This window comes from Leuresthes tenuis, unplaced genomic scaffold (assembly GCF_036924035.1).
Source record: "Leuresthes tenuis unplaced genomic scaffold, fLeuTen1.0.hap1 SCAF_4, whole genome shotgun sequence".
In the NCBI taxonomy this organism is placed as follows: Eukaryota; Metazoa; Chordata; class Actinopteri; order Atheriniformes; family Atherinopsidae; genus Leuresthes; species Leuresthes tenuis.
The window spans coordinates 6,760,731-6,787,584 of NW_027325358.1; the positions used below are offsets into that span (position 1 = coordinate 6,760,731).

General features: G+C 40.3%; 3 protein-coding genes across 6 annotated transcripts in view; 2 read left to right on the forward strand and 1 right to left on the reverse strand.

Moving 5' to 3' along the window:
- The window catches only part of tsc2 (TSC complex subunit 2), a 31,694-nt gene extending 23,681 nt beyond the window's left edge, over positions 1 to 8,013 (reverse strand). Inside the window, exons 1-9 of one of the 4 annotated variants that reach the window (XM_072384284.1) lie at positions 7,951 to 8,013; positions 4,901 to 5,073; positions 3,350 to 3,436; positions 3,162 to 3,272; positions 2,936 to 3,083; positions 2,405 to 2,522; positions 1,609 to 1,657; positions 206 to 331; positions 34 to 107 (exon numbers count right to left, since the gene is read on the reverse strand). In XM_072384284.1, the coding sequence (XP_072240385.1) occupies positions 34 to 107; positions 206 to 331; positions 1,609 to 1,657; positions 2,405 to 2,522; positions 2,936 to 3,083; positions 3,162 to 3,272; positions 3,350 to 3,436; positions 4,901 to 5,035 (848 nt within the window). In that variant the 5' untranslated portion in view covers positions 5,036 to 5,073; positions 7,951 to 8,013. Of the gene's footprint in view, positions 1 to 33; positions 108 to 205; positions 332 to 1,608; positions 1,658 to 2,404; positions 2,523 to 2,935; positions 3,084 to 3,161; positions 3,273 to 3,349; positions 3,437 to 4,900; positions 5,074 to 5,871; positions 6,036 to 7,950 lie in introns of those variants that run through there. The other 3 variants (XM_072384285.1, XM_072384282.1, XM_072384283.1) reach the window with 3 other exon arrangements.
- nthl1 (nth-like DNA glycosylase 1) lies at positions 7,760 to 12,861 on the forward strand. The gene is made up of 6 exons (XM_072384286.1): positions 7,760 to 8,057; positions 9,067 to 9,311; positions 9,395 to 9,565; positions 9,705 to 9,864; positions 10,766 to 10,871; positions 12,382 to 12,861. The coding sequence occupies exons 1-6, from the start codon at positions 7,793 to 7,795 to the stop codon at positions 12,662 to 12,664; spliced, it is 1,230 nt and encodes a 409-aa protein (XP_072240387.1). The 5' UTR covers positions 7,760 to 7,792; the 3' UTR covers positions 12,665 to 12,861.
- Positions 12,862 to 13,312: 451 nt separating this feature from the next.
- LOC140305416 (Na(+)/H(+) exchange regulatory cofactor NHE-RF2) lies at positions 13,313 to 22,917 on the forward strand. The gene is made up of 6 exons (XM_072384287.1): positions 13,313 to 14,327; positions 14,635 to 14,940; positions 19,104 to 19,295; positions 20,881 to 21,034; positions 21,122 to 21,342; positions 21,450 to 22,917. The coding sequence occupies exons 1-6, from the start codon at positions 14,121 to 14,123 to the stop codon at positions 21,615 to 21,617; spliced, it is 1,248 nt and encodes a 415-aa protein (XP_072240388.1). The 5' UTR covers positions 13,313 to 14,120; the 3' UTR covers positions 21,618 to 22,917.
- Positions 22,918 to 26,854: the final 3,937 nt, after the last annotated feature.

Consider the following 26,854-nt stretch of genomic DNA (forward strand, 5'->3'; position numbering starts at 1 on the left):
TAACTCAGACATATTAAACGTAAGCAATTGTACCTCTCTTCCATGATGCGGCACATGGTGTAAATAGCACTGTGGCCGAGGTGAGTGCCCAGAACTTTCCTCATCAGCTGGAGACAAAGAGCAGCACAACAACACATGAGAAAAGACCAGAAGAAGCTCTAATCACCTCAAATGAGCCCCCTGAAAGTGTGTGTTCTCTTCTCACCTTCCAGCAGGATTCACAAAACTCCTTAACGTTCACAGTTCGACAAAGTGTTATTATGAACACTGTGAGGGAGTCCGACGGAAGGCAGTTATAGCACACGACTGCGTCCAGGACTTGCAAAGCCACCTGTACATAACCGACATGTGGCAGCAGATCACCATCAAAGACAGGCAGTCTAAGAAACCAACTAAACCAAAGACTTTAAATATAGATCTGTAAATAAACAATGGGAAGATTATTCATACATCCAAAATTACAATAGCTAAACTGAGTCGTGTTAATCATAAACCTAATGGGTGTTGGAGTTTGTTTACAGTAGAACCGCATGGCTTTAAGAGAAAAATCTAAATTTATATCAGACTTAAATTCTGTTTTTTTCCCGCCAAGTCGATGAGATATTAAAGATCAGTACAAATATAAGCTGCACCATCAGTCTGTAATCACTAACCACAAAGCAAACTATAATAAAAGCTAAATATTCTGATGAAAGTACATAAACCATCACTGTAAAAACACAGAAAATTATGAAAAAGGATTTTTTTTCTTCAGTTTCTTCACATTTTAAAGTGTTGTTTAATATAAAGCAACATTGTCTCTATGAAACAGGACTCTCCAAGTGAGGCATACTTTATAACTATGAACCACTGAATTTTAAGTTGTGTGTGGAGCCCTGCGAGGGACCGTTTTCTTCACCCCGCGGTGTCTGACCATTACCGCCCGTAAAGTGTGTGTAACACTCCCGCCAGCACCCGCAAAACTTTAAGAATTTATGCCCACACAATAGAAATGCATTGATTCTGTGTCTTCTCCCGTCCCGCAGGAGAAAACACTTTATCTTATAGGCTATTGTCGAGACAGCACACTTCCACACATTTTTTGTTGCCTCAACCCAGAGGTGCCGGATTTGCCTCAGTTGTAGACTAGTATTTTTGGACATTTGTTACAACTAGCAAAGTCCAGTTCGTTTCCATCTTTCTCACAGACAATTGAGAAACTTCTCCAAATGTCAGACTTGCCTTGGTTTGTCTTTGTGCTGTAAAGACCTTCTTTGAACTTCCTTTCCACATCATTTATTGACATCCTGTCACCAGGCTACATCCCGATCCTGCAGTGTTTTTTTTTGCCCCCGCAGCAAAGTTCCTACCACCCGCTCCCACGAGATTTGACAGACCCAGTCCCAATGCAGCCCTCTAGTTGTGTGGACTTCAATACAAAAACATTAGATCTTCAAAAGTGTAAAAAGAAACGCTGTTAACCTTTTGTTTAAACGAACATTTGAAAACTCAAGACCAGGCTGTGATTAAAATATAGAAAGTTCTGGTAACACCTGGACATCTGTAATGGCCAAGAACCAAATAACAACAGCAGCAGCAACATTTGGAAATGTAAAAACGAACACAAACCTCAATATCTGTCGATGAAGTTGTTCGGTTGCACAGCAGACAGATTTTCCTGCGAAGAGCAAAAGTTCTATCAGAAACGGGTGAAATCCCCTGCAAACCTCACCAGGCATGCATTTAAATCAACACCTTCCCATGTTCTAATAACATAGAACATAAAACATTACATCAACATCAAGTAGGCAATTAAAAAAGGAAAGAAAAAGACGCACAAGTGAAAGATGTTGTCACAGACCACTCACACTCATCAGTTCTCAATTCCCAGTTAGCATGAGTCTATGAGTCTATCGGAGCAAGGTTGGAGACTAAAAGAATTTTGGGACAATTTTTCTTCTTTCCTAATACAAAAGATGGTTCCTGTGTTTCTTACAAACTGAAAAAAGAACTGAGAAGTAACTTCCAGATCATTTCACTCAGCAAGGAAGCTTTCTAAGCAGGAGAGACTATGTGACCGGACCCCTGCGCTGCCTGTGGGGATAAAGACGAGATAGTGGGTCTGCTCCCTTTATGGTTGCCTGCACATAATCTGACAGGAAGAGATGGCAAGCAGGAGAGAGGAGAGGTACATCTCTTAAATTAAGGGAAAAATATTTGCCAGCAGGAGGCGGCATCACTTTTAAACAGGGGCGACTTATCAGAGCAATCATCAATCACTGACAAGATAAATGTGATCAGCTATCAGCTACTGCTAAATGCACAGCCTAGAAGGCAACATATTCAGCAAATTCACTGATTTTATTCATTAATATAAGACTAGCATTAAGGTAACGGTGTATGTGTGTAAATATCTACAACTTACTGGACCATGACAGAAACGTTCTGGTCCAGGTAGCAGCTGTTGAACTTCACCAGATTTACAAGAACATGGAGAAAGTCGGAGGTAAGACCTATTTCCATCCACAGGAGGACAAAACGTGCTAGAGAGAAGAGATAATAAAGTGGAGACAAAAGCACTCGGTCAGCTTTATCAAGGTTGATGTATGATTGTTGCAGCATTTCTGTGAATATTGAACTTAGAACTAGAAACACCACTGCACAAGTAGCTCATGTAAGGTTTACTCAGCTTGGGTGTGGTAAGGTTTCATATTTGACATGTGCAAGCTATTAGAGCTGCAAAGATGAAGATGAAATCATAGGAAACAAACTGCAGTGTTATGTAATATCAACAAAGTTTATCTCTAAAGAGCGACCTGCGACCACATGATCAAACTAATCAGTTTATGTGATAAGTCATAACTTCAGCAGTGCCTTCCTCCTGGTTGTGAAGCTGTTTATGTTCCTTAACATTTCTGAATCACACAGAGCTTTGTATGCTTTTTGAAGATTTTACCGATATCTTCCTCCAGGTATGTGATGTCCTTCCCATTCTCCGTTAAGGCCTTGAACACTTCCAGTCTGTCTGAGAGGTCCTCGTTGCACGGTTGATAGTCTCTGACCACCTTGAAAAAGTAAGCTCTCAGAGGGCCGAGCCGCTCGCCCTTCACATGAACAGTAGCACTTTGTTAGATAACAGCAACACATTGTATGTGCTGCTCAGTGTGTATGTTTGTCTGTACCTGTCCCTGTATAATGGCCCTAAGAAGCTGCAGGACGGCATGTCTGGCCTCAGGTGGCTGCTCTGGAGTCAGCATGTCCTCCACAGCTTTCCATACAGCCTCCACTGCATGCTGAACAGCACAGTCCGATATTAAAAGCACATTTTACCACATGGAAAAACTAATAAATTACAGAAATAATCCCATACCTCCTCAAATTTTTTTGTTTTGGCAAGATCACAGATCTGGTTCATCATACGTAGACGGCTGCTCAGACCGCAGTCGGGGTGGAGCTCCTGAGACACATGAAAAGGCCGAACACAGCACAAGACATGATGGGAGAAAAAATGCAAAGGCACTTCATTTTAGGCCCAAATCAAATCTGACCCCTTCATTAACCCACTCTGTGGCAAGTGTAACTCTGTAAGGAGTCGCACATTCAACTTTAAAAAGCTCTTTTCATGAAGGGACAAGTATAAAAGCGACGATAAGCTTTGGGAACTTCACGTCATCACCTAAAAGCATTGAATTAAGGTGCACTTTAACCAACAGCACCCAGAATTTAAATGGGCTTTTTCAAAAGAGCAAAAAGATTAATCAAGCCCTGGCTCTTTTGCATTTCCAACAAGGTCTAAGGTACAGAGTCAATTAGGCTAATCAATTCTGCTGAGGTGTGTTGGCACTGCTCCAGTGATCAGAGCTGCACCAAACACATCTAACCTGGAAGTCCACTTCAGCTGAACCAACTCTGTTAATGTCACATACATGGATGGATGGATTCTGGATGTTATTAATTGTACCTTAGAAGAGAATTAACATGCAACTGTCAGAGAATAATTATTCGAAACATTCTTCTTATAATCAGAGCCATCTCTGCTCATTCATGCTGCAGCTCACTTGGCCACTGCATGTCACAGTCCGCACTGTCTCATCATCCGACTCAGACATGAATATCTGACTTTGAATGTCGTGTTTACAAACAGTAGCAACTATTCCAGCGGCACAACTTAAAAGTTTAGCGACTTTATGAGCTATTGCAGAGGTTAAGCATGAGATGACTGACACCTAAAGACAGAAATAAAACTCTGGGAATACTCGACCAATCAGAGATACTCTGAGCTGCAAGCAGCTTTAAGGTCATTTCAAAAGTCCTGCTTCCCTAACAAGGTTGTTTTTGTGGATGACATTTCTTCCCAAGAACTCTGTTAGCCTTTGGTTTCTTGGTTGAAATGGAGGGGTAGAAGAAGGAACCTCTTAAAAGACCCAAAAAAGGTTCCTGCAACTGAAATCCAGCTTCATCCTGCTGGCCATGACCTACTGAAAGACTCCTCATTTGTATTCTTTTGTCAACGTAAACAACAATTAATACTGTTATAAATGCTCCCACATGTCAGCTTTAATTATCAATATTGGTATCGCCACGTGAAATGACCTAGAGGGTAAAATAATACAAAGAATATATGCTCATGTACAATAAAATTTTTAAATATGAATCACAGCCAACAATTTTATAAAAAAAACCTCATTAAAAGTTATTTTCTTGTTGAGGCAGGTGTACAGAGCGTCCTCCTATCTGGACACAAAATATGTGCTGCACGTGCAAAGAGCGTGGTTAGTGACCCTGCACTGATCTGCTGTTTGGGACAGCACCGAAAGTGGCCGACCCCCCACAGGAATCAACAGAGTGGGAGTCTGTAGGGGTCAGAGTGGAATTGGGGCATTGTGTGTGAACAAATGCTCAGAAAGTCTCTTTTGCGCACCTTGATGATGTCAGTCGTTATGATGAACTCTGAGGGTTTAGTGTCACTCTGCTTGCTCGGGGGCCGAGGCGTTCCCAGTCCAAAGATCCCCTTCACCTTGTCCTTAAGGCTCTCCTTGCTTGGTTGTTTATTCATGGCCCCGGTCTGGTGGGACGACAGACTATGCAGGCTCCCTGTAACGATTACATACATTTTGTGTTTTCACACACTTTTCCCTCTTCTCTGAAGCTTTTAGCCAGTCAAAATGGACTCAACCTACATAAAAGAACAACTATCCTATCTTGCAATCCTTACTTTCATATCTAAAAGCAACTATCTGAAAGGCTATTTTCTGTGTATGAATGATAAACAAAGGGCTCAGAGAAAGTTGAGAATACTGGCAAATATACATTTATCTAAGTATATTTAACTCGATGTATTGTAAAACTTTAATAGAGAATATGTTTAAGGCCACAACACAGGAGAAGGATGGCTAATAAAGTTAGTGGCTGTCTTGCAACAACACTTGCTTATTACATCATATGGATCTACAAAAATACAGAAGTAAATGAGAAAATATGTATTTCCAACTGGTGAACAGTCCCTTTAAGGTTATCCAGGAGTGCAAGTTGAAGCTTCAGCCTGTAAATGTGTAAACCCAGGGGGCAGGTTTAAAGAATTTTCTGTCATGTGGACTTGACAGAGACACAGGGGAGGGGAGGGGAGCAGTCAGACAACGACTGTTTGTTTGAGTCCAAAACAACAACAACAACAATCAGATTAGTTTAAGGTGCGCTCCTACAAGAGCGATTAATATCTTATGACACTTGACACCATAAACAATTCATTATCAGAAGAAATACACAATGGCGCTGCTGAAGCCTTGGCTACGCTTTGCATTACCTTTCAAAGGCTAGCATTTCTCTGTTAAAGGTCTGGCAGGCTAAGCAACACCGCCCGCTCCTTTCCCCATTCTCCACCTCTCCTCTCACCTTATTGAAAATTAGTTAGTTTCATTTAGTCACAGCTTCGTCCGTTTGCAGCCATCAGAGTCGTCTTCGTATGTGCATTGATATAAACTCTGTATTTGCAGCCCAAAGCCTGCTCTCAGTCCTCCACTCCCCAACCGGATGACACACTAATGCTCTGACAGGGGCACTTCCTATAAAAACACGTTTGTCGCGGTTGTTCATGGGAAATGTAGTTCCACGTGAGGTAAGCTAACAAAAAGTATGCGAAGCCTATTTTTTATTCGTCTAGTTTTAAGTACAGTTTTACATTTACAGCAAAGTATCTTCAAAACACAAAGTCACGTAAAGCTGTTTAGCGTCGAATAGTTTTCACCAAATACTTAAGCTGCACCGTTTGAGGCAGTTAGGCTAGCTGTTAACTAACGAAGCTGGCTCTGCTGAAGCTCGTTCCTTCTTGGCAGCACAAGATGTCCTGCGGCCGGGCTGCCTCTGAGTGGAGCCCTGGTTAAACAAGTTGAATAACTTTATCATCTTGTATTGAAGACATGATGGCTGAAGAACAAATTATAGCTACTAAATTTCATGAAATATTAGAGAAAACTTTGCACTGTCGACACAGCAAAAAAAGCAAAGACAATTACAATGAAAAGTTTTTTGTGTTCTGTGATTCTTTTTCTAAATGATTTACTCTTACAAGCTGTGTCCTTTGGATTTCTGTTATCTGAAATGTTTATTTATTTATTTTCTTATCATTCCCCTTTTTGGTGTTGTTGGGAGTTCTTTTTTACTTCTTTTTACCTCAGGGCAATACGTATTTCTTTATATTTATTTGGAGAGCATAACAGGGTAGCAAAAATGCAACTTCATCACACCCTAACAGCTCATCTCTTTTTGCACAAATTGTCTAATTTTACATTTTTGCCATGTAAACACTGGTCAGGGCCTAAATACTGCAGGGGGCATGACCTCAAAGTCTCCTCAGACCCTGCAAAAGTCACTCTGCTACACTCAAAATTGCAATAAAAACAAATGGAAATAAAATAATGACCAGGGCTCTTCACATAAGATGCAGCAACCAGTGAAATTAGTTCATTTTCAGCGATACGGGTCTCAGTGACTTTCTGCCCAGAGAAGAGAGAGAGTCTCCCCAGGACTCATACTAAATGGGCAGCTGTGTGAGAAGTCTGACACGATGTGCAGCTGCTTAACCAGGGGGTTTTGAACAGTGTGCCAGAGAAACTGCAGACACAGTCTGGAACTACAGCTGGTTTGCAGCTGGACTGCTGGCAGAGTTACTTGTGGCTTTTTCCCTGGTGGCGTAAATGGCAAATAAGAGAGGGACTGAGAAAGCACCTTAGAAGAGTAAACTTACCAACTTCTGTCATAGTTTAACAACTTTCCAGAAGACACGAAGGCTCAAAGAATCTGATTAATCAGAACATGTCACATCTGCCATTCAAGCAAGGGGGTCTTGTTTAGGATAGTCCCTGTAAAATCTGATAATGCAGATGTGTATTCGTCTTCATGTCTTTTATGGGTTAAAATGATTTCCTTTTCTTAAAAATGGTTTCCTTCTTTCTTATCAATATGTATAAGTGACCTTATGAATCTTTTATTATGTCTACCATTTAAATATAATACAATTATTCATAAGAAATCTTTTGATAGATCATTCAGCGTCTGATAGTCTACTTATAATTCTTTTGAATTAATATATATATATTTGTATGTGTGTCAATACAAATATATATCAAAGCTACAGCCCCATGTATTGATTTTAGTTTAATCGACAGGGCATAAAATGCATATTTCATCGTCTTCAAATTATTTACCAAAGTTTATGTACCTTTTCCTCGTGGATTTATTTACATGTGATTTAACTGTTCAGCTCCCCTCTTGGCTGGAGAAAAACGAACGCGAAACTAACTTCGGTTCCAGCCAAATGTTTCCTCACGTCCGCTGTTGCACGAGGGTCTGTTATGTATCCCCGAGTTTGACAATGAGCTCTCCATACTTCATGCAAAAAAAGTCTGTTATCTCCCGGAGTGGAAGTCACCCTGCAGGCAGCACACCTGAAGCCTCTCTCAGCTCCAAACTTACCAGCAGACGAAGGAACGCAGGCACGGTTTCCTCTGTGGAGGTGAAGGTGGAGGTAGAGGAGGCAAGAATATGTGAGCGAGGACCCTCCTCGGCCTCCTTATCAACCGGTATGTTCAAGTTAAATTCACACACACCGGTATTGACATGGGGAAATAAACACATTTAATCATTTTTATTCAAATATTGGTGCGCATGCGTGAAGACTGGCTACATTTCTCTGGTATTTTTTGGTTAACTGGATATGATGTTCTCTGATTATGTATTACACATGTAAACATCTTCCATCTGCTGTCAGAAACTTGGATAAGGCTCTCATTGGTTTTGAGATACCTACATGTGCTACCTGGACAGCTCCAGTAAGAACTAGCTGTAAACCTACAAGAATGGATCGTTCATGTGTACAGGCATATGAATTACCAGGTTTTCTGATTGTTCCATGTAAAAGTCATTTAAAGAATATGAATAAAACTTAGAAAAGAATCTAAACCAAGATACAAATGAGCATGTACTATTACTGGACAGATCTGAGCCTGTTACGGGATCCATCATGCTCTAGTTCGAGTTGTTTCAGGGTTTTATTCTCATGGGTTACCCATTGATCTCATAAGATGAAAATAGTAAGAAAATGTCTTTATTGTGTGAATTTGAAGATTTACAAATATAAAAAAGCCTCCACACAATTGTTTTCCTCGAGCTTGTGAATATTAACAGTTTAGTTTAGTTTTTACACTGCACAAAACTTAATTTAAACTTGTTATATACCCTGAAAACACTTGGATAATATTTGCAATATGCACATGAATTTCACAACTATCTTGGAGGAGAAATGTTGCCAAAGATAATTGTGTTCTTAGAATTTGTTGGATGTGACTGACAAAAGCCGGTATTATGATCCACAAATGCACAATTGTATTCAGAACTCTAGTTTTGCACGTGTTGGTGGCATTTTTGCACAAATATTCAAAGAGAAGTAAAATCATCGTTGGTGCTTGACATCCTTGATCAGTCACAGTACCACCTGCCAAATGCAGTGACATAAAGCTCAGAAAATATAATGCTGATGTGATTCAGATTATGTGTAGACTTACTGTATCGCTGTTTTCTCTCATCATGAAGACCTTCAGGAGTCTGCGCAGATAAAAACAGAGGCTTCGGCCCAGTGTCCACAGGGACGCAGGAGGAGACAGCTTAAGGTGGAATATGACAAAGATGATGGTGTTTCGCACATGAAGACTGAGCGCTGGGAACCTCCGGACTGGAAGAAACAGTTAGGATTTATTCGTGAGATGAGGAGCAATCGTGATGCACCTGTGGATAACATGGGAGCAGAAAAAAGTTACGACACAGAGGCTCCTGCACATGTAGGTTATAGTATCGGTCATATTTTTCTTTTTAAAGTCAGTGTAATTTGCAGATCCAATTTACTCCTCTGTTCTCGTCACAGGTGAGACGTTTTCAAGTGCTAGTGTCACTCATGCTGTCCAGTCAGACAAAGGACCAGGTGACAGGAGCGGCGATGCTGAAGCTTCGCGCACACGGCTGCACTGTGGAAAATATACTGGCCACTGATGATGAAAAACTGGGAAAACTCATCTATCCTGTCGGCTTCTGGAGGGTAACCCCTTTATCTCTTCGTCTTGTCATGTGTTTGATCTTTGCAAATTTGGTAAAAAGAAAATTTAAGTTTCTTTCTTCCTTGTCAACCTGCCTCGTTTCTTTTGACTTCCTGGTTTCTTCCACCCACTTCTCTTTAGACTAAAGTGAAATATCTCAAGCTGACATCAGCCATGCTGCAGACGGAGTTTGGAGGAGATATCCCAAACAGTGTGGAGGGGCTGGTACGCCTTCCAGGAGTTGGACCTAAAATGGCTCACCTGGCAATGGACATTGCCTGGGACCAAGTGTCTGGAATCGGTGGGAACTTCTGTCTGAAGCATGCACATTCAAATCCAATTCATTTAAAATAACTACTTATACATCTTATACTAAACTCGGTTTTCATTCACTAGCAAAGCAAATCTGACGAGATATTTTGAAAATCTGTAAAAAAAAAAAAAATTTGAATCAGACACGGTTCTATTAACTAGTTTGAGGTAAAATGTGCTACATTGCATGTGGTTGTAATTCAGTAGAGGAAGCAGTTGTCCTCACTAGAAACGACTCGGAGAGAAAAAAAAAAGTATAATTTGCATAGAAAATTAAAAGATCACACATTATGTTTTTTAACTCGCTGACACCTTGTTTGAGTCAACCCTGTTAGACTACCTGAAGACACAGTGATTATATGTTAGTGAATATTATCCCTTTTCACATATTTCTTTCCCGTCTAGACCGATAAGCTTTTGTTGCACGTAAGTGTGAAAGAATAGAGGCAAACTGAGGAATTTAAGTTCATTTGGAGCTGATGCTTCTTTGAACTGGCAGCAGTGGTCATAACAAGGCATCAGGCAACAGTCCATGTCTGCAAGGGCAAGCCAGCACAGTTGAACATGCTGCTCTGACCAACATCGCTGTTGTCGCTGAGCTGATTCTGCAATGTCGGCTTTCTGTAAGCGCACATTGATGTGGCGCTGACCCCCTCATGTTTGGTATGTGTGAATTACCAAAGAGCAACTGCAACGGGATAAGTAAAAAGTCTTTTTGTTGTGTTGTTAAGGCAAGGGATGTGTGAAAAGGGCTATTGTGGATGTAGTATCTCTTTAAAACAAAACCTGAGCACAAGCGTTAGATCTTTTGCTGGACTGTGGTGTGAGACAGCATACGAAGCAGTACTGACAGACAGCTGTACTTGTTCTTGCTGATTGTTTCTGTCCAGGTGTGGACACGCATGTGCACCGTATCTCTAACAGACTGGGCTGGCTCAGGAAACCATCCAAAAACCCAGAAGAAACACGCAAGGCCCTGGAAGAGTGGTTGCCCAGGTAACAGAGCGACTGACGCACTTATGTCCCATATGAAGTTACAAACAATGACACAGAAACACAAAAATATCAGAATTGCAAGGACTGATTTAGATGCACACATCACTGACTCCTGTATTTTATGCGAATGCCTCACTTTAATAACCATTTAACAGAATGTGACAACTATGAATTATGTAATAATTAATACGCAATATCTTTATTAAAGGCATATGTACTATTTCCTCATTACATTGTCTTTGACCAACTAGACCAGTGTTATTTATTATGTGTTGATACATTATCCCAAATGATTCCAATGATGTTAAAGCCCAAATAAATTATACTTTTATACACATATCACATTAAATTTACCACAGATCCTTCTTAATATGTATTTATTGTTGAAAAACTAACTTTTAAGGTATTTTGAATGTGCATTGGATATTATTTAGAATTACCAGAAACTCAATTTTAGGGAAATATTAATATTCCTTCCAGATGCATGAAATGAAGCATTTGTAATATATTATCTTAATTTGTGGCAATAGGATTAACTTCAATTAGAGAGGCCCCCCTGATGCAATATAAATGTTCTCATAAGTCTTATGATAATGATAAAATCTGTAATAATAACCTGAACAGCTGGTATCAGGTAGCCGGATGGAATCATATCAACGTAAAAATATTGAATATTCAGTGCATTTCTTACTTTTATCAGGAAGCCTGACAGTGATAGCTGTGTGACTGTTGGATGTGTAAACTACTTTATGACATGTTTTCCGTAAAACCTTTATAGTTTTTCTCGATTGTTAGGACACATTTTTTTAAATGCTTCCCTCCATTTCCCAAAACCATCGACATGAAGCCATAGCTTGGCGTGCAAAACGTCCAGATCAAAATCAAACTCTCTTCTCAAAACCATGCAATGTTGTTGAAAACCCAAACTTGTGCCACATAGAAAACTTCTTTGCTCGATGAACCCGATATAAGATACAATAAATGCTTACAATTTCACATATTTTATTACTTAATGTACTGCAGTGTACTGCACAGCTTCACAATCAATATATTGGACAGTGTAAATTAGATAAAGTCCAATTAAAAAGGTAAATATATTAAGCAAAGAATCCTTCTGCCACAGCATCCCATCTCTGGTCTAAGTCTTGTCTCTTTGCCTTTACCTACTCTTCTTCCTCTTCTCCATTGTCATCACCCTCTTCCTTCATGTCTTCATGGATCCAGTGACCTGACCCAAGGCCTGTTTTATTTATCTGCTGAAGGTTCTGATATTTGTCTGAACAACTTAAACTGTTGGTCTTCCTAATTGGATAATTGTGGCCTAACTGGGCTCAAGCTTTGCTAAATTTAGAGAAAACAGTCGGTAAAGCCTGGTAAGTAAAGAGAGAAAAACTGTAATAGGTGAAAATATGTCGGTTCTGTCTTTTGCCATCTAATATTCTACACTCAAACAGCCGAAAACTAAATAGATTTTTAGGTTTAAAGTCACTTTAAATTTCTTCTCTTGCAGGGAGCTCTGGAGTGAGATCAACTGGCTGCTTGTGGGTTTCGGACAGCAGGTTTGTCTGCCTGTCAACCCCCTCTGCTCCGTGTGTCTGAACCAGTACAGCTGTCCATCCGCCCACAAGAGCTCTCCTGCCAAGAGGCCGAAAGCTTCAAGTCCAGCTTCTGCATTTAAAATAAAAACTGAACCTGGACAGGAAGCTGCTGTTAAGAAAGAGACGATAAACAAGAAGCCGCCGCCCACACCTGTGAGACCAAGAAGGAGGATAAAAGCTGAGGATAACTGTTGATTATTGATATCATAAGCTGTTATCTAAGATGTGGGCTGTATGTGTTTACACACACAAAACATGCATTTCCTGAACATACTGTATTATACTAAGCATTAGTGGGATTTATGATGTTTGTGGTTGTTTTTATCTGTGGGCTGTCTGACGCTAATACTGTAGCACCTTTACATTCTATATTAAATATTTTTGTACTTGTAGATCTTTTTTTATCAAACTAAAAAGAAGTGTGTCCTGAAACTTGATGTAAAGTTTGAGTTGTTCATTACTGGGAGTTAAAATGTCAAAATGTTTCATCCAAAGTTTTTCAAAAGTCTTTGAAAACATATAGTCCTTCTTTTTTCATGAATAACAAAAAGAACACAACTTCAGTGAATATAAGAAATAAAGTACCTCCACATAATATTCTCAAACCTGGGGGCAACTCGTCCTCCCTGATCTGCATCTCATGCAATCCTTTTTTTACTATTTTTGCATTTTTATTTTTATCTCTTGCTACTGGTGCGTATAAATTTCGTTAAACGTTAAAATTTCCCCACTGTGGGACGAATAAAGAGATTCTTACTCTTATCTCACACACACCCTTAACCTCGAATGTCCTGGAGAGACTCACGCTTAAAGAGATAAATGCGTTCACACGTGCTGCCACATCACAAACGCAAGGAGATGCTAATACTTAATGAAGCATTAAATCTCCTTTTACGCAGCCGACCTCTTATTGATCTCCAGCGAAAATAAGGCCAAACGACCGGAGGAGGAAAATTTCCCTTCTCTGGTCACAGCCTGTCGGGTTTCAGATGCATCGCCAGGGGTTAGTTTCCGCCTCTCTAGGGGGCATTAAAAGAGTCACTTATCCTGGCATTGGTGACAAGTACCTCGGCTGATCTCCGTGAACTAATGTAATTGATTGAATAACTCGTGTTTATTTATATTATCTCACAACAGCCTTATATTTCCCGTGGTGGCTGGCATCGTTTTCTGCGGCTGTGCTGCGTCAGGTGCGCGCTGCTTGTAGTGGCACCTGTTGTTGACGCCTCCTCACTCACCGGTCAGTCAGGACACACACCCCGCTGACTTGAAGAATTAAGTGTTACGTGTGTGGAACAGCTTTCTAATCTCTGATCTCTTGGATTATTCTCCCGATGGACGGGATTTAGCCGCTGTCAATGGTTTTAGACCACTGTTTTACGCGTACTGTGCACTACTTGGCGCGCTCATATTTGCGCCCCTGTCATGATGGATTAATCACTTGCTTTTGGACTTGTTTTTATTCGTTTTCTCTGAGCTTTTGTGGATCAGTAAGGGATTCGCATGATGCTAAATAATGATGCTGTTTTTGTCCCTGAAGCGAGTGAACGTACGGTGGATTAAGAGCCAGCTACTTTCCAAAGCTCTTGGACCAAATCTACCAGTTTATTCCCGTGAGACACTTTAACCTGTTTTCGCTTTTCGCGCTGGGATGGAGATCGAAATGAGACCCAGACTCTGTTTTCTGATCAAAGGAGAGCGCGGATATGGCTTTCACCTGCACGGTGAGCGGAACAGAGGCGGACAGTTTATCCGCAAAGTGGAGCCTGGATCTTCGGCTGATCTGGCCGGACTTAAACCAGGAGACCGGGTGGTGGAGGTGAACGGGGAGAATGTGGAGAGTGAAACTCATCATCAAGTGAGTGATTTTACAGTCAATTACAAAAACGGGCCAGGACAGAAACATAAACTCTTGGAGGTACAAACAATGAGTCATATACCTGTTAGACGACTTTTCTCCTTTGCCTGAGGAGGAGGAGGGGGAGGGGGGACACTAAATGGGTCAGTGTGAGCCTGTGTAATGGGAATCACTGGGTGTCTTTGTCATTACACAAAAGTATATCATATGCATGCCAGTTCAGAGAATGCTGCATACACTAAATGACACATACTAATTACTTTAATTCATCCTAAGCTCTTCTCTGTTCTCTTTCTCCTCTCTGTAGGTGGTGAACCGTATCCGTGAGGTGGCCCACCGCACCAGGCTGCTGGTGGTGGACAGAGAAACGGATGGATATCTGCGCAGCCATGGCCTGGCCTGCACAGAGGACCTGGCCATTGAAATGGGAACCCTCTCTCCAAGACCCTCACCCTGTGTCTCTCCCATACCCAGAGAGAGCTCACCCCTGCTCCTTAAATCCAACCATGCACACACAGTTCAGTTTCCTGCTGCAGAGTCACCCACGCGCATGGCCACACAAGGCAAAGTCAAGACATCCTCAGAGACATCAAGTTCAGCGACAGACATAGAGGTAAGAATGAATATGAAGACACTGATGTTCACAGAGCTGCACTGCCTTATAAAAGATAACTTAACTATTACATCAGAAAGGTTAGCTCGTCACTCAGGAAAATCACAACCTGTGTGCCTTGGGAGTCTGAGATAGGAGTTGTGATGGTGATGAGCACTCAGTATAGCTTTTTAAAATGGCCCCACAACTTTATGATGAGCTGGGTCTGAAATAGACATGCCCAAAAAAACATAAGCAGGACAACCATAAAGTGCACTGAGGAGGAGAGATAAAAGTGGAACATGAGAGTCACGATTCAAAGCAACATAAAAGGTCATAATTAAAGGAACTTATGCTGGATGGAAAATATGCTTCATATTATTTTTTTATCTATATTTGGTGGCTTAAATCAATTTGTTTATTTGGTACCCACATAGATGTCCAAAAGCAAACTTATGATCTTAGTTTTCCAGGCTAAATTCAATTATTATCCACAGAAAAAGTCAATCAAAATTTGAATATCAATCGCATTGCAGCAGGCAATGGAGATTTCTTTTTTTCCCCCATAAAGTTTTATTTTTAGTTTTTCCCCATCTGGTAGACATCCACTTAAGTGCCATGAGAACTCATTGTTACTGCTTCTCTGTTGTCAGTGAGAGGTGTGAGCATTTAAACTTCATATTGTTTTTAAGGAGTACAGCTTCTTTGTGCACACTGAGAGTCAGAAACTCTCATTCACGGTCAGGTCGTTCCCACCTGAGTGAAGACCAGAGACAAAACCCTCCTCGTGTGTTTACGGTTTACTGGTATTGTAGTCAGACAGAGAGATTGTTTTGAAAGATAAGTGTGATGGTGTGTGCACCAGTTGGAGGTGGAAACCAGGAACACACTTCACGCAGAGTTGACGAGCATTTAGTGGATAGTGTAGTGGTATGATTGCCACCTTCCATGTGGGAGACCTGATTTCAAATCCCCTGCATGAAAGGTATTACCTCCAGTAGGGGTCCTTAGGCAAGACCCCCTTACCCTACCTGCCTACCTGTAAGTTGCTTTGGATAAAAGCGTCTGCTATAAACATAAACATTTAAAGATGGTTCTCAGTTTTTAGACATTGAATAACAGTCAGACTTTCATGAAAAGAATATCTGAGATGCCCTCACTAAACTTCTTGTGTCTATCATGCTCACAGATTTTAAAACTCATCTGATCTGCTCGAGGCTTTGAGAAAACAACCTTTGCGTGTCTCCTGGGAAAAAAAGAGGGAATCAAGCTTTTAACACAGCAATGTGACATAATTAGGTCTCAAGAACAAAATGTCATATTTTCTGTCCACAGGACTCTGGACACGTCTGACCTTACAGCTACATAAAAAACAAGGCCAGGTACAACCCAAACATTATCATGGCGTTGTTATATATGTTTCTGTTCTCAAAATACACTCATTTGAATTCCTAAAAATCAGTCTTTATGATGCAGAAGAAACAATAGTTTCACAAGTGCCCCCCAGACAACAATGTGACGTCTTAATGTCTGCAGAAATAACCTGGAGCTGGCTCTCACAGATTGTGCTCATTATTTGGACTCTAAACAAAGTTTAGACCAGGATCTGTGAGGTTAGCGGCTCACGTCAAACTACCATCTGTTTAGCTGAAGGCAGAGTAAATAGAGGCTGTATCTTTGCCGCCCTCATGGCTGTGTTTCTCAGTTTTGGTTAAAAGGTTCCTTTGAAATGAGAAGAAACGCTGTAGGAGAAGTACATACAGCACTGTTATATAACCACCAACAGCAGTTCCAATGATAATTTAAATTAATACTGCAATGAGTGACATTATTTAGAGCAACTTCCTCTGAATGGTTTTCAGTCTGATTATGTTTGGACAGTAATTCAGCTGCTCTGATTAGGGAACCATTATGGCAAGATAATCCCACATGAATGCCATAAAGGCTCTATGATTTTCATGCCCTTGATAAGCACACGAAAGGATCACATACTCACACGCAACCTCTCTCCCATCCCTCCACCTCGTCCTGTGGATGACATTGGCCTCATCAAACATGTAAATACAGACACAACTTCATTGTTGCATGATGTTATTATGGCAGCAGATGCCCTTATACAGCAGACTGACATAACCACGGAGTTGGCAGCTAACACACTTCACTTTAACTGATCTTACCGTATGAGGATGTATTCTCATGTTTACAACAAACAAAATATTTCTAGTCTTATAATTTATTGATCTGTAAAGTGATAATGAATGCAAAAATGGAAATGGAAAAGAAACTTAAGAGATACGGTTATAGTATAGTTATAGTTTCACACTCAGTCTTGTGTCATTTGAACACAATTTAGTAAGACAGTATGAAAATATGTGAGCGTCACTTTGAATGTTGCAGCTGCAAGGAATTCTGGGATGATGTTATCTCCCTTCTATTCACAGAAATGGTTTTGTGTTTCCTGTGCTAAAATAGGTTATAGGAGGAGTTTGAAACTGCATACCTGCACAAGGTGGTATAAAAAGTTGCTCCTGCACCCAGAACAAAAGTTAAAAATTGGACAAACGATCAATTGTACCCAACATTACCTCTTTGGCAGATGTAATGATATAAAAGCATTGAAGCTTCCTTCCTAAGATTTAGAGTATTTGACCAATTCTTCTCAAGGCTGCCACCCAGATTCTTCTGGGTCAGCAAACTTCCTAACCAAAAACAAAGTGAGAACCAAACAACTTATTTAATTTATCTCCAGTTTGCTCATTTTCAGTTCCTCTCTTCAAAACCTCACCATCCTTTTTAGGAAGGACGACAGATGAGAACAGGAGTCACACATTAGAGAAAAAGAGAATAAGCTAAAGACCGATGCTGTGCAAGGTCAGAGGGGAAGCAGAGGCGAGTAATGCTTTACATTTTAAAAGAAATACTTAACTCGTCTCAACTACTCAAAGATAGAGCGAAAATAAGGGGACAAAAAACAAGCAAGGAGAGCAACAGGTCAGAGTTTCACCTACACAAAGCCACTCCAAAGTAAGCATTCAAGCTTCAAAGTTACTTAAAAGCCCAACTATGAATTGAAACTGTCTTCAATATGTCACATATCAGTAAATCTGACCACACACAAAATGGAGATATTATGTCTGTAGAAATAAATCTACAGGGATCTGCTGATTCCAGGTCAGCGTGGTGTGCAGCCTGAGTCTCTCGGTTAATTTGGGCCAACATAACAAATATAGCAAACAGGCCAGTGACATAAACTGGTCTTTAAAACCAGTTACACATCAAGTGCTTTCTGTGGCTACAGCTGTCGTCTGTCGAGGATGAACTCTGCTTTACTGATAATATTCACACACACTCAAAACCCCATGGACACTCCATCCATTCGGTCTGTTGTTGATGGAGCACAAAGGACAGATAGTTCAGACAGCCCTCAGGTCAGTTCACCCATTAAAGTGCATTTACAGTGTCATGTGACACTCAACAGCCACTGTTACCAGCATGACAGGGACTAAGCTCTGGTGCAGAACTCACATCCACAGCCAGCATGTAGCTGGTTGTAGAGTTCAAGGTCTGGGCAGGTGTGTGACTCACTTCAGACATAATGTCTCAGATCCACTTTGTCCACTGATCTCAGCCACACTAACATAAATGTTCAAACTAATATTAAATGATTTGTTGAACCTCACCAATGTAAAAATCTAATTTTAGCTCAAAGATTTCTTTAAAACGGTGATTAGAACAACAGAAATTTGTTATTAAATATAATACAATTATCATTATACTGAAAACTGGAACACCATAATGAATTACTGCCCAGTCCTAACTGCTGTAATCCTTTAAAATCAGCTGTAAGAAAATATATCTTTGTTTTTTGTTTGTTTGTTCGGACTTTCAGACATTTCAGAAGCCATTATTAATAGTTGGTTACGTAATGTTGAGACAAACGTAAAAAGTATCACATATTTAAAGTTTTTCTCAGTATAATCATACCTATACGTTTCCCATCAGCATATTCAAAGTCATTCTGGATTTCTTAATGGAAAACTGCAGGTTCTGTCTGTACAAGTGCAGAGTTTTCAGATCAATATGCACCCAGAAATTTTTACCACACTTGTATAATAATCAAGTTAACAGAAAATCTAACATATTTACTGTCCTGTCGTTCACATGAAAACTTTTGTCTTTTCTAGTTGCAGGTGGAGCCCTCACCAGAGCCGACCGTTGAGCTTCTTCCTCGTCTGTGTCACCTGGTGAAAGGGGAGCACGGCTACGGCTTCAACCTGTACAGTGATAAGAAAAAGGGTGTACAGTTTGTGCGTACCGTGGACGCCGACTCAGCTGCTGAGAGAGCAGGCGTCCGGGCTGGAGACAGAGTTTTGGAGGTACAATTAAAAGGCACTCATATTTACAACCCTAAATCAGCACTTACTCTTTGGTTTACTCAAGATGTTTAATGTTACGTATCAGAGATTTCATTTAATTTGTAATTCAGGCTTTCAAACACATTCCAAAGGAAGTTGTAACAGAAAAGCTTTTACCACTTTTTAATGTTGTGGTTCCTTCTCACAACACTTAAAAATGCTCTGACAGTGTGGATACCGATTAATGAAGTTTCTCCTGTGGTGTTTTGTCATGACTAAAGGTGTGCAACACTACAGGGTTGTCATTATGGCGTTTTTCATTTCTCCACACGTTCTTTATTGGGGACAGTACAGGCCCACAGGCAGGCCAGTTCAGTAATCATATCCTCTTCTTCCTCTGTATTCTTCCTTCTTCCACAGCTATGCTTTTGTAATGTGTGCTGAATGTGGTTTTATGTTGTCTTGCTGAAAAATGTATGGATTTCTCTTTCCTGAAGGTAACATATTTTGCTCTAAAATCTCTATCACGCTTTCTGCATTAATGCTGCCATCACAGAAGTGTAAATGAGCTTTGACTGTTTATCTTTCTATGTCCTCTATTTCTTCCAAAACAGATACTGAATACTGATCGCTCTGACCACAGTAAACATTTCCAAGGTGGGATGGTACATCCCAGATACCACAGAGTCCAGTTTTAAGTGACATTTGTGAATGTAACTCCGTATTGGTGTGCTTTAAATCTGCCCTTGGGGTTAAATCAGCTTTTGATGAATGATGGTTCCTGATACGGTGCCATTTGGAGGATTTGAGATTACACTAGTCTAGCTAAGGCTTGCAGCCCTGCACTTTACATGCTTAAATCCTCAAGCCTCTTTGAATAGTTTGATTATATTATTCCCTGTAAAAGGAGAAATATGCAAATCCCTTCCAATCTTTCTTTGAGGAATATTGTTTCCAAACATTTCAGTGATTTTTCATGCAACTTTTTTGTAATGTGTTGCAGAATCGGGTGTATGTTAACAATACATTTTGCATTTCCACTTCTGCAGCTACACTTTGCTGATAGTCACATGTGTTTCTCTTTTGATCGATTTTTTTATTGTCCTCCCTGTGTTGGGCTTCTTTGCATTGGTTGATATTACTTTTTAATGATTTGTGGTTGTAAACAAATGGAAATGCTAGAGGGGGCAACTGATTGTCTTAAACTACTGCAGCTTTCTGGATTAATCAGCTGTGTGTACTGATTTGACTCCTTATTGGATTAAAGCAAATTAGTCACACTCAGTGTAGATGAGAAAAGGCTGTTGTGTTTTAGAAGAAAGAAAGGGGTTCAAAGCTGTGCTTTCTGCATATGCCTGCGATGTGTCACTATTTTTCAGGTGTGTTATATGCACAAGTGAGACTTTGTTTCCATTTCCATCTGCATGAGGTGTAGAGGAAGAGTTTGGAGACAGGAAAGGAATTCATGCAAATCACTTCCCTCTCGAATCACACACTTCATCTGTTTTGATCTTTTCAACAAGACGCAATGGTCCCTTTTGTCTTCGTCATCTTAACTTTCCTACGCTGCTTTGTCTCCTCTGATGTTTCCTTTTCTTTGTCTTAGGTAAATGAAGTAACTACAAGGGACTTGAGGCACTCAGAGGTGGTGGCGCTCATCAGAGCAGGAGGGGACGAAGTCCGCCTCCTACTGGTCGACCAGGAGACAGATGAGCTCTTCCTCAGACTGGGAATCACGCCAACCAGCAGCCATATCAAAGGTCAAACAGCTCACATGCTCTAAGACACAAACCTTTCTACACTCCAAGAGGGAGTGCTTAACTTTTTTCTGTTTGCTGTCATCACAGAGGTCTATGTGGATGACACACCTACAGAAAGCTCAGTGCCAACCCCCTCTGGGACCATTGAACTCCCCGCTACAGATGCACCGATCATAAACGTCACTCTGACAGACTCTCCAATCACAAACTTGTCCCCAAACTCCCGGGCAAATGGGAGCTCAGCATCCCAGTCTTCCAGAAGTTCCACCACCCAGTCAGAGATCAGCAGCTCAGACATGAGCTTCCAGGTGAGAGAAGAATGACATGAGAGGCAGGCGAAACAGATAATGAACAGTCAGATAATGAGGAGGGGGTGTGTGTGCACGTGAATCATGACTGTTTGCATGTACTATAGGTTCCCGACGAGGACGATAGACGTATTTCAGATCCTTTCGTGGACTGTGGCCTGCGTCTGAGTCCCACAGCAGCTGAGGCTAAACAAAAGGTCCTCGCCACCCGCAATAAGAAGAGAGCACCGCCTATGGACTGGAGCAAGAAACAAGAACTGTTCAGCAACTTCTGACCCAAGAAGAAGACAAGTACCGTGCTACTCGTACCATACTCCCATCTTGCAGAGACATGCAAGATTGAATTAGTAAATTTCCAAAGAAGAGGGAAAAATAGGTGAAAACATTTGTACTGGAGCTGCACATTGAAAATTAAAAGAAAATATCAAATAGTATTCTTTAGGTGTCTGCTTTACACAGTCTGCAAGGACAAAAACCTGCTCTTTGTAAGTGTCATAAACAATGATTGCCAGAGCATTTGATGAGAGATTTAATGTGGTTGGAGCTGGGACAGAGACTCATTTTCTGGCACCTCTTCTTGGCTCTCTTGTCAAGCTTGATAAAGTCTAGAAAACATGTTCATATTCTACAAACGCAGAGACACCTGAAACCTGATTCACCACATGACAATCCTGGAAGAAAAGTGGCTATCCCTCCAATATCAGCAACTACCTGCTCTGCACAGAAACCCAATACAAGGAGGGTTATCAAAAAGAGCATCGAAGGAGAAACGTGACTATAAGATGTAAGCTGTAGAACTGGAGTTGGATTTAATAGCCACTGTAGTCTGAGCTCGTGGATCTTCTTCTGAACCAGTGAGCTGCTGATTTAATTGTCCTGTGATATGTAAATGTTTTGTTGTGGTTGCTCTTGCTGTGTAGGTAGATCTATGATAAAAGCAGGTGATAAGAAACGACAGCATGTGGAATGGTGTGAATAATAGCTGCTGCTGTTTATGTGGCATTAAGCCTATAATCACCTCCTACAAGAGGTGCTGTGAATAGAGGGAGCAGAAATGCAGGAGGAGGGGTCAGTTTTTTGTTGTTGTTTGCCTTGTCTCAACTTCTGTCTGCCTAACTTTTAAATTATTGTAATTTCCAACTGACCGTGTCAGTAAACTCCGATTACGTTGTCTGATTTGGGCTGCATTTGTAGCAGATAAGCTTTTCTGCTATATGTATAGATTTAATTCTTAAGAAATTGCAGCTTCATCTTCATATTTTCACTTTCAGAGTCCTGAAGTAGTGATCTACAGTATGTTTTTACTTTTTTTCTTAGATTAAATACTATATAATTGTTAATGTAAGTACAGAGCAAAAGGATGAGGCTAAGTTATAAAATAAATAATGTTTCATCACCTCAGTGCTTCTCATAAATGTTCTAGAGTGATTTCTGAGAAATATTTAAAGTCCCCATCTGTTAAAAAAGTCAAGTATTTAACCTTAATGCAGATCATCTTTTTATGTTACATATCATGAGAAAAATGAGCTATCAGTGCAATGATTGAGGATTTTTCTTCTTTGAGTCCTGCTGAAAGTCTCTGAAAGGTGGGCTCAGTCAGACTGTATGTTCTACGTGGAGACAGCAGTAGAAACCAGTCCTGATGGCAGATTTCATTTGCATGAGCTTTAAAGAGCTCTAATGATGAGCTAGGAAGTTAATATAGGTTGGATGGAGAGCACAGCAGAAGTAAGGCCAAGCAAGGAGCCATATAACATGGTGAGCCGTGGGAGGTGGCCAGAAGCTTGCTTGCTATCTGTGTACGCCACTAGTTAATTAGGATGGATTGGGCCAGGAACTAAGCTAGCGTGGGAGCTGGTAGAGAGAATTCTTGCCCAGGCAGTAAGCCAACCACATGCTAAATTTGGGAGCACATGGCTAGATAGGCCTGGGAACAGGCCAACTTCTGAGGAGTGAGCTTCCACTCGAGTGCCGCAGGTTCTTACTTGGCCTTGCTTCCATCGTGTGCAACCAGTCCTGGGAGCTGGACTGTTTCTGAAAGCACCAGACTTACTTAGAGTTAGACCAGATCCTGCACCCTCTGAATAGTTTGAAGCATAAAAGGTGAATAAATTACCATCACGAAAGGTTGTATTCATATTAAAGTATGTATATACTTCCATGTGAATACAACCTTTTATAATCCCTTCTGTTATGGGAATCGCTCTCTGAGTTAAACATGTATGGCTTTTTAAAATTGCATCTGGGCTTTATTGAACATGCAGTCATAACACATTAGATGTTAGAATTGGTCATTGCTTAGCAGAGACATGGAGGACGTTGTCAGCTCCTGGTGAGTGTAAACGTGGAGGCTAGATTAGTTTATTCGTTGATCCCCATTTACTGAATAAGGAAGAAATTCTAGAACAATGTTAAAGGAATGAGAGGTATAACCTGGAAAAAGTTTTAAATGTACAATTTGGAGGTACACAGATGTGTTGTTATGGGATTGATGGCTACTAGAGTGGGACTTTGAGAAGAATGAATTAAGAGAATTGAGAAGACGTCAGTGCAGGGACTTTCCAGAACACACATATGCAAAGCTTCAGGGTAGACAAGAAATATCAAGCTACAGATAAAACGATGATCTCCCATGTAACAGAAGCCTATGCAGTAATTATAGAGCAGGAGAGGGATGAGATCAGTGGTTGTGGGTCATTTCAGACAGACTTGCAGCTTTAAAGAGCTAAATCTTTTCAAGAAAAGTTTAAAAATGACTGATTCACTGGAAAGATGAAGTGAATTCTCACATTAAAGTCCCTAAAATGTAAATAGTTACATTTCGGTTATTCTGTAAGAAGAATCCAGTTTTTCGCATTAAGTACAAACATTATTTGGAAAGTTAGTCAGCTTTAGTTAAAATAAAGACTTACTGTGTGCATTGAAGGAGTCAGCCTTTGACGGTAAATTACATATTATTATTATTTTCATTGTATTCTCCAGAAATGTTTGGTTACTGTTTATAATGTAAATAAAAAACAGAATTAAATGATTCAGAACTAATCTAAACCCAGTGTTGTGTATTTTTTTGTGTTGCATCATTTCTTGCCTGATGATATATTTAAATTTGCTCGACTCTGAAGGACATTTTTTTCATTTAATAATTTGCGAATGTCATCTGATGTGGCTCAAAAAAAGGTTTGTGCACAACACAAAGTATTGCAGTTTCACAAAAAAGGCTCCCAAATTGTTTTCCACACTCATTTCTCTTATATCTACACAGAGATGATTAGATTATAGAGTCGACTTTATGCTCCAACCCACTATGGGACGTCAGCTGTCTCATTTCACACTTTGATACATGAAAACACACACATTCTGTCACTTACATGGAATTTGCTGAAGAGAACTTTAGTTTAAGATTCACCACAAACCTTTAACTTTTCTGCTTCCTTTCCCACTCACTATACCCTACTTCTACCTAAATGCTTTGGGGTCAGAGTTCAAAGTGCACGTTAGGTCCGTATTGATAAATACATGGATACAGTTAGAAAAGTAGACATTTTAATGGTCATTAGTCATGTTTACAGCTGTGATGCTGATGCTGCCCTATACAGAGCAACAGCCTACATTATATGTTGTCATCTTTTAACTATGGATTGTGACACTGCTACACTTTGGACAAGTGGACAAATGTACATGTTACATGTTTACTGGTTAGACTGGACTGTCATAGATGCTAATATTTGAAAATCATGGCTATTTGGAAGAGAGATTTCTCCATGATAGGAAGTACCAGAGACAAATATTATTCTCACAACGCTGAACTATTTGCCAAGGCAGTCTTTCAGAGTGGTGAACCCCTCCATGACATTACTTCTATACAACTTCTCCAGTCTTAGTTGCCTCTGTAACAATTTTACTTCTAATCATTGTCCCAGCAAAAAGGTTTCCTTTGTACCATTTTCAGATTGATGTAAGCACTTTCAAAAACTTACAAATTGCTTGTTATTGTTTCACCTCTTTCACCGAGTCTCAACATTTATGGAAATAGATCTGTCATGACAAAATAATGCAGTCAAAATTAAATACACATGTATATATAGTGCAGTGGTTATTTCCTAAATATGCATCAAGATATCATAAAATGTGTAATTTAAAACTTTTCAAAAGAAGTTGCTGTAAAAGCATCGAGCACTAATTCAGTGATTCAAAGGGGAGGGGGGGGGGGGGTGTATAAGCTTTTATCTGAAATAAATCAGCTGTATTTTTCATGCAACTTAGCATCAACTAATAAACGTTTCATACCTGAACCAAAGCAGGGATTAGATTTTCTTATCTGCATGAAACATATGCATCAAGGATAATGTTAGAATATCAGTAGGGGTGAAAGGTTGGTTCCTGTTGCTCACATACAGGTATTTATAGTAACCTAACACACGCGCGCACACACACATCGCCTTACACAATAAAAATATGTCACTTTAATAATGTTTATCCCTGAAGCTTGGGGATTTCTTAAAGGTAGGTTACACTCCAACCTCATCTTCTGACAAAAGACACGGACTGGAGAGCATAACAACCAATATTCAGCATGCACAACATGATTTATTTCAAGAATCCACAAGCTGGCGGGATCTTCAGTAAATTTTACACACTGAAACTATAAAGCATGTAACAGACTCAAAAGCATTTTATTTCCATTCCTGCCTTCAAAGAAAGGGAAACAAGACTGGTGAAAATAAGGTACCAAAGTCTTTTTGCTCAGTCATATTGTAAATCAGGTCAATGTGCACTGCTCAGCCATAACATTATGACCACTCGATTCTTACTGTGCGTGTCCTCCTAATGCTGCCGAAACGGCTCCGATCAGTCTGGGTACGGACAAAGAACAGCCGAGGGTGTCCTGGAGTGTCTGGTACTGGGACATTAGCAACAGATCTTTTGGCCCTCTGGGTTTTTGGGTGGGTTCTTTCCACAGATACCATCAGAACCCATCAGATTGGTATCTGGGTAGTTTGGAGGCTAGACTCTCTGTCCTGATCTTTGAGCCCTTCCTAACCAGTTTTTGAGGAAACTGTTACTGTGAAGAGTGCCGTTGGTATGTGGGGGTGTTACTGGTCTGCCAAAATGTTTAAGAGGGTGGCAAGTGTCAAAGTAACATCCATGTGAAAACTAGGACACAGGTTTTCCCAGCAAAGATGAGCAGAATTACTCGTTTTACCTGTCAGTGGTTTTAATGTTATGGCTGACCACTGCATTTCTGAGTTCAAATCTAATGCAACAGTAGAATGCGCTTTATTCTATTAATAGAATTCTGAGAAAATAAAAAAATGTAGAAAGCCTCCCCACCCCTCGCTACACTCAAACTTACGGTGTTCATGACTGCCAATGAAGCAGACTTCTACAATATCATCTAAAGAACATGTACACTGCTCTTCCCAATACAAAAACTGGTCATGGAACTAGAAAACATCAGTAAATTTTCTAAAAAAAAAAGTAAAAGAGAATAAACACTGAAATGAAAAAACAA

What these genes read in the sequence shown, in the direction of transcription:
- nthl1 (XM_072384286.1), top strand. Translation starts at nt 7,793, where the DNA reads ATGTTTCCTCACGTCCGCTGTTGCACGAGGGTCTGTTATGTATCCCCG. An exon ending in ACACAGAGGCTCCTGCACAT is followed by an intron (nt 9,312 to 9,394) that starts GTAGGTTATAGT and finishes TTCTCGTCACAG; the next exon opens with GTGAGACGTTTTCAAGTGCT. An exon ending in ATCCTGTCGGCTTCTGGAGG is followed by an intron (nt 9,566 to 9,704) that starts GTAACCCCTTTA and finishes ACTTCTCTTTAG; the next exon opens with ACTAAAGTGAAATATCTCAA.
- LOC140305416 (XM_072384287.1), top strand. Translation starts at nt 14,121, where the DNA reads ATGGAGATCGAAATGAGACCCAGACTCTGTTTTCTGATCAAAGGAGAG. An exon ending in GTTCAGCGACAGACATAGAG is followed by an intron (nt 14,941 to 19,103) that starts GTAAGAATGAAT and finishes TGTCTTTTCTAG; the next exon opens with TTGCAGGTGGAGCCCTCACC. An exon ending in CTGGAGACAGAGTTTTGGAG is followed by an intron (nt 19,296 to 20,880) that starts GTACAATTAAAA and finishes TCTTTGTCTTAG; the next exon opens with GTAAATGAAGTAACTACAAG.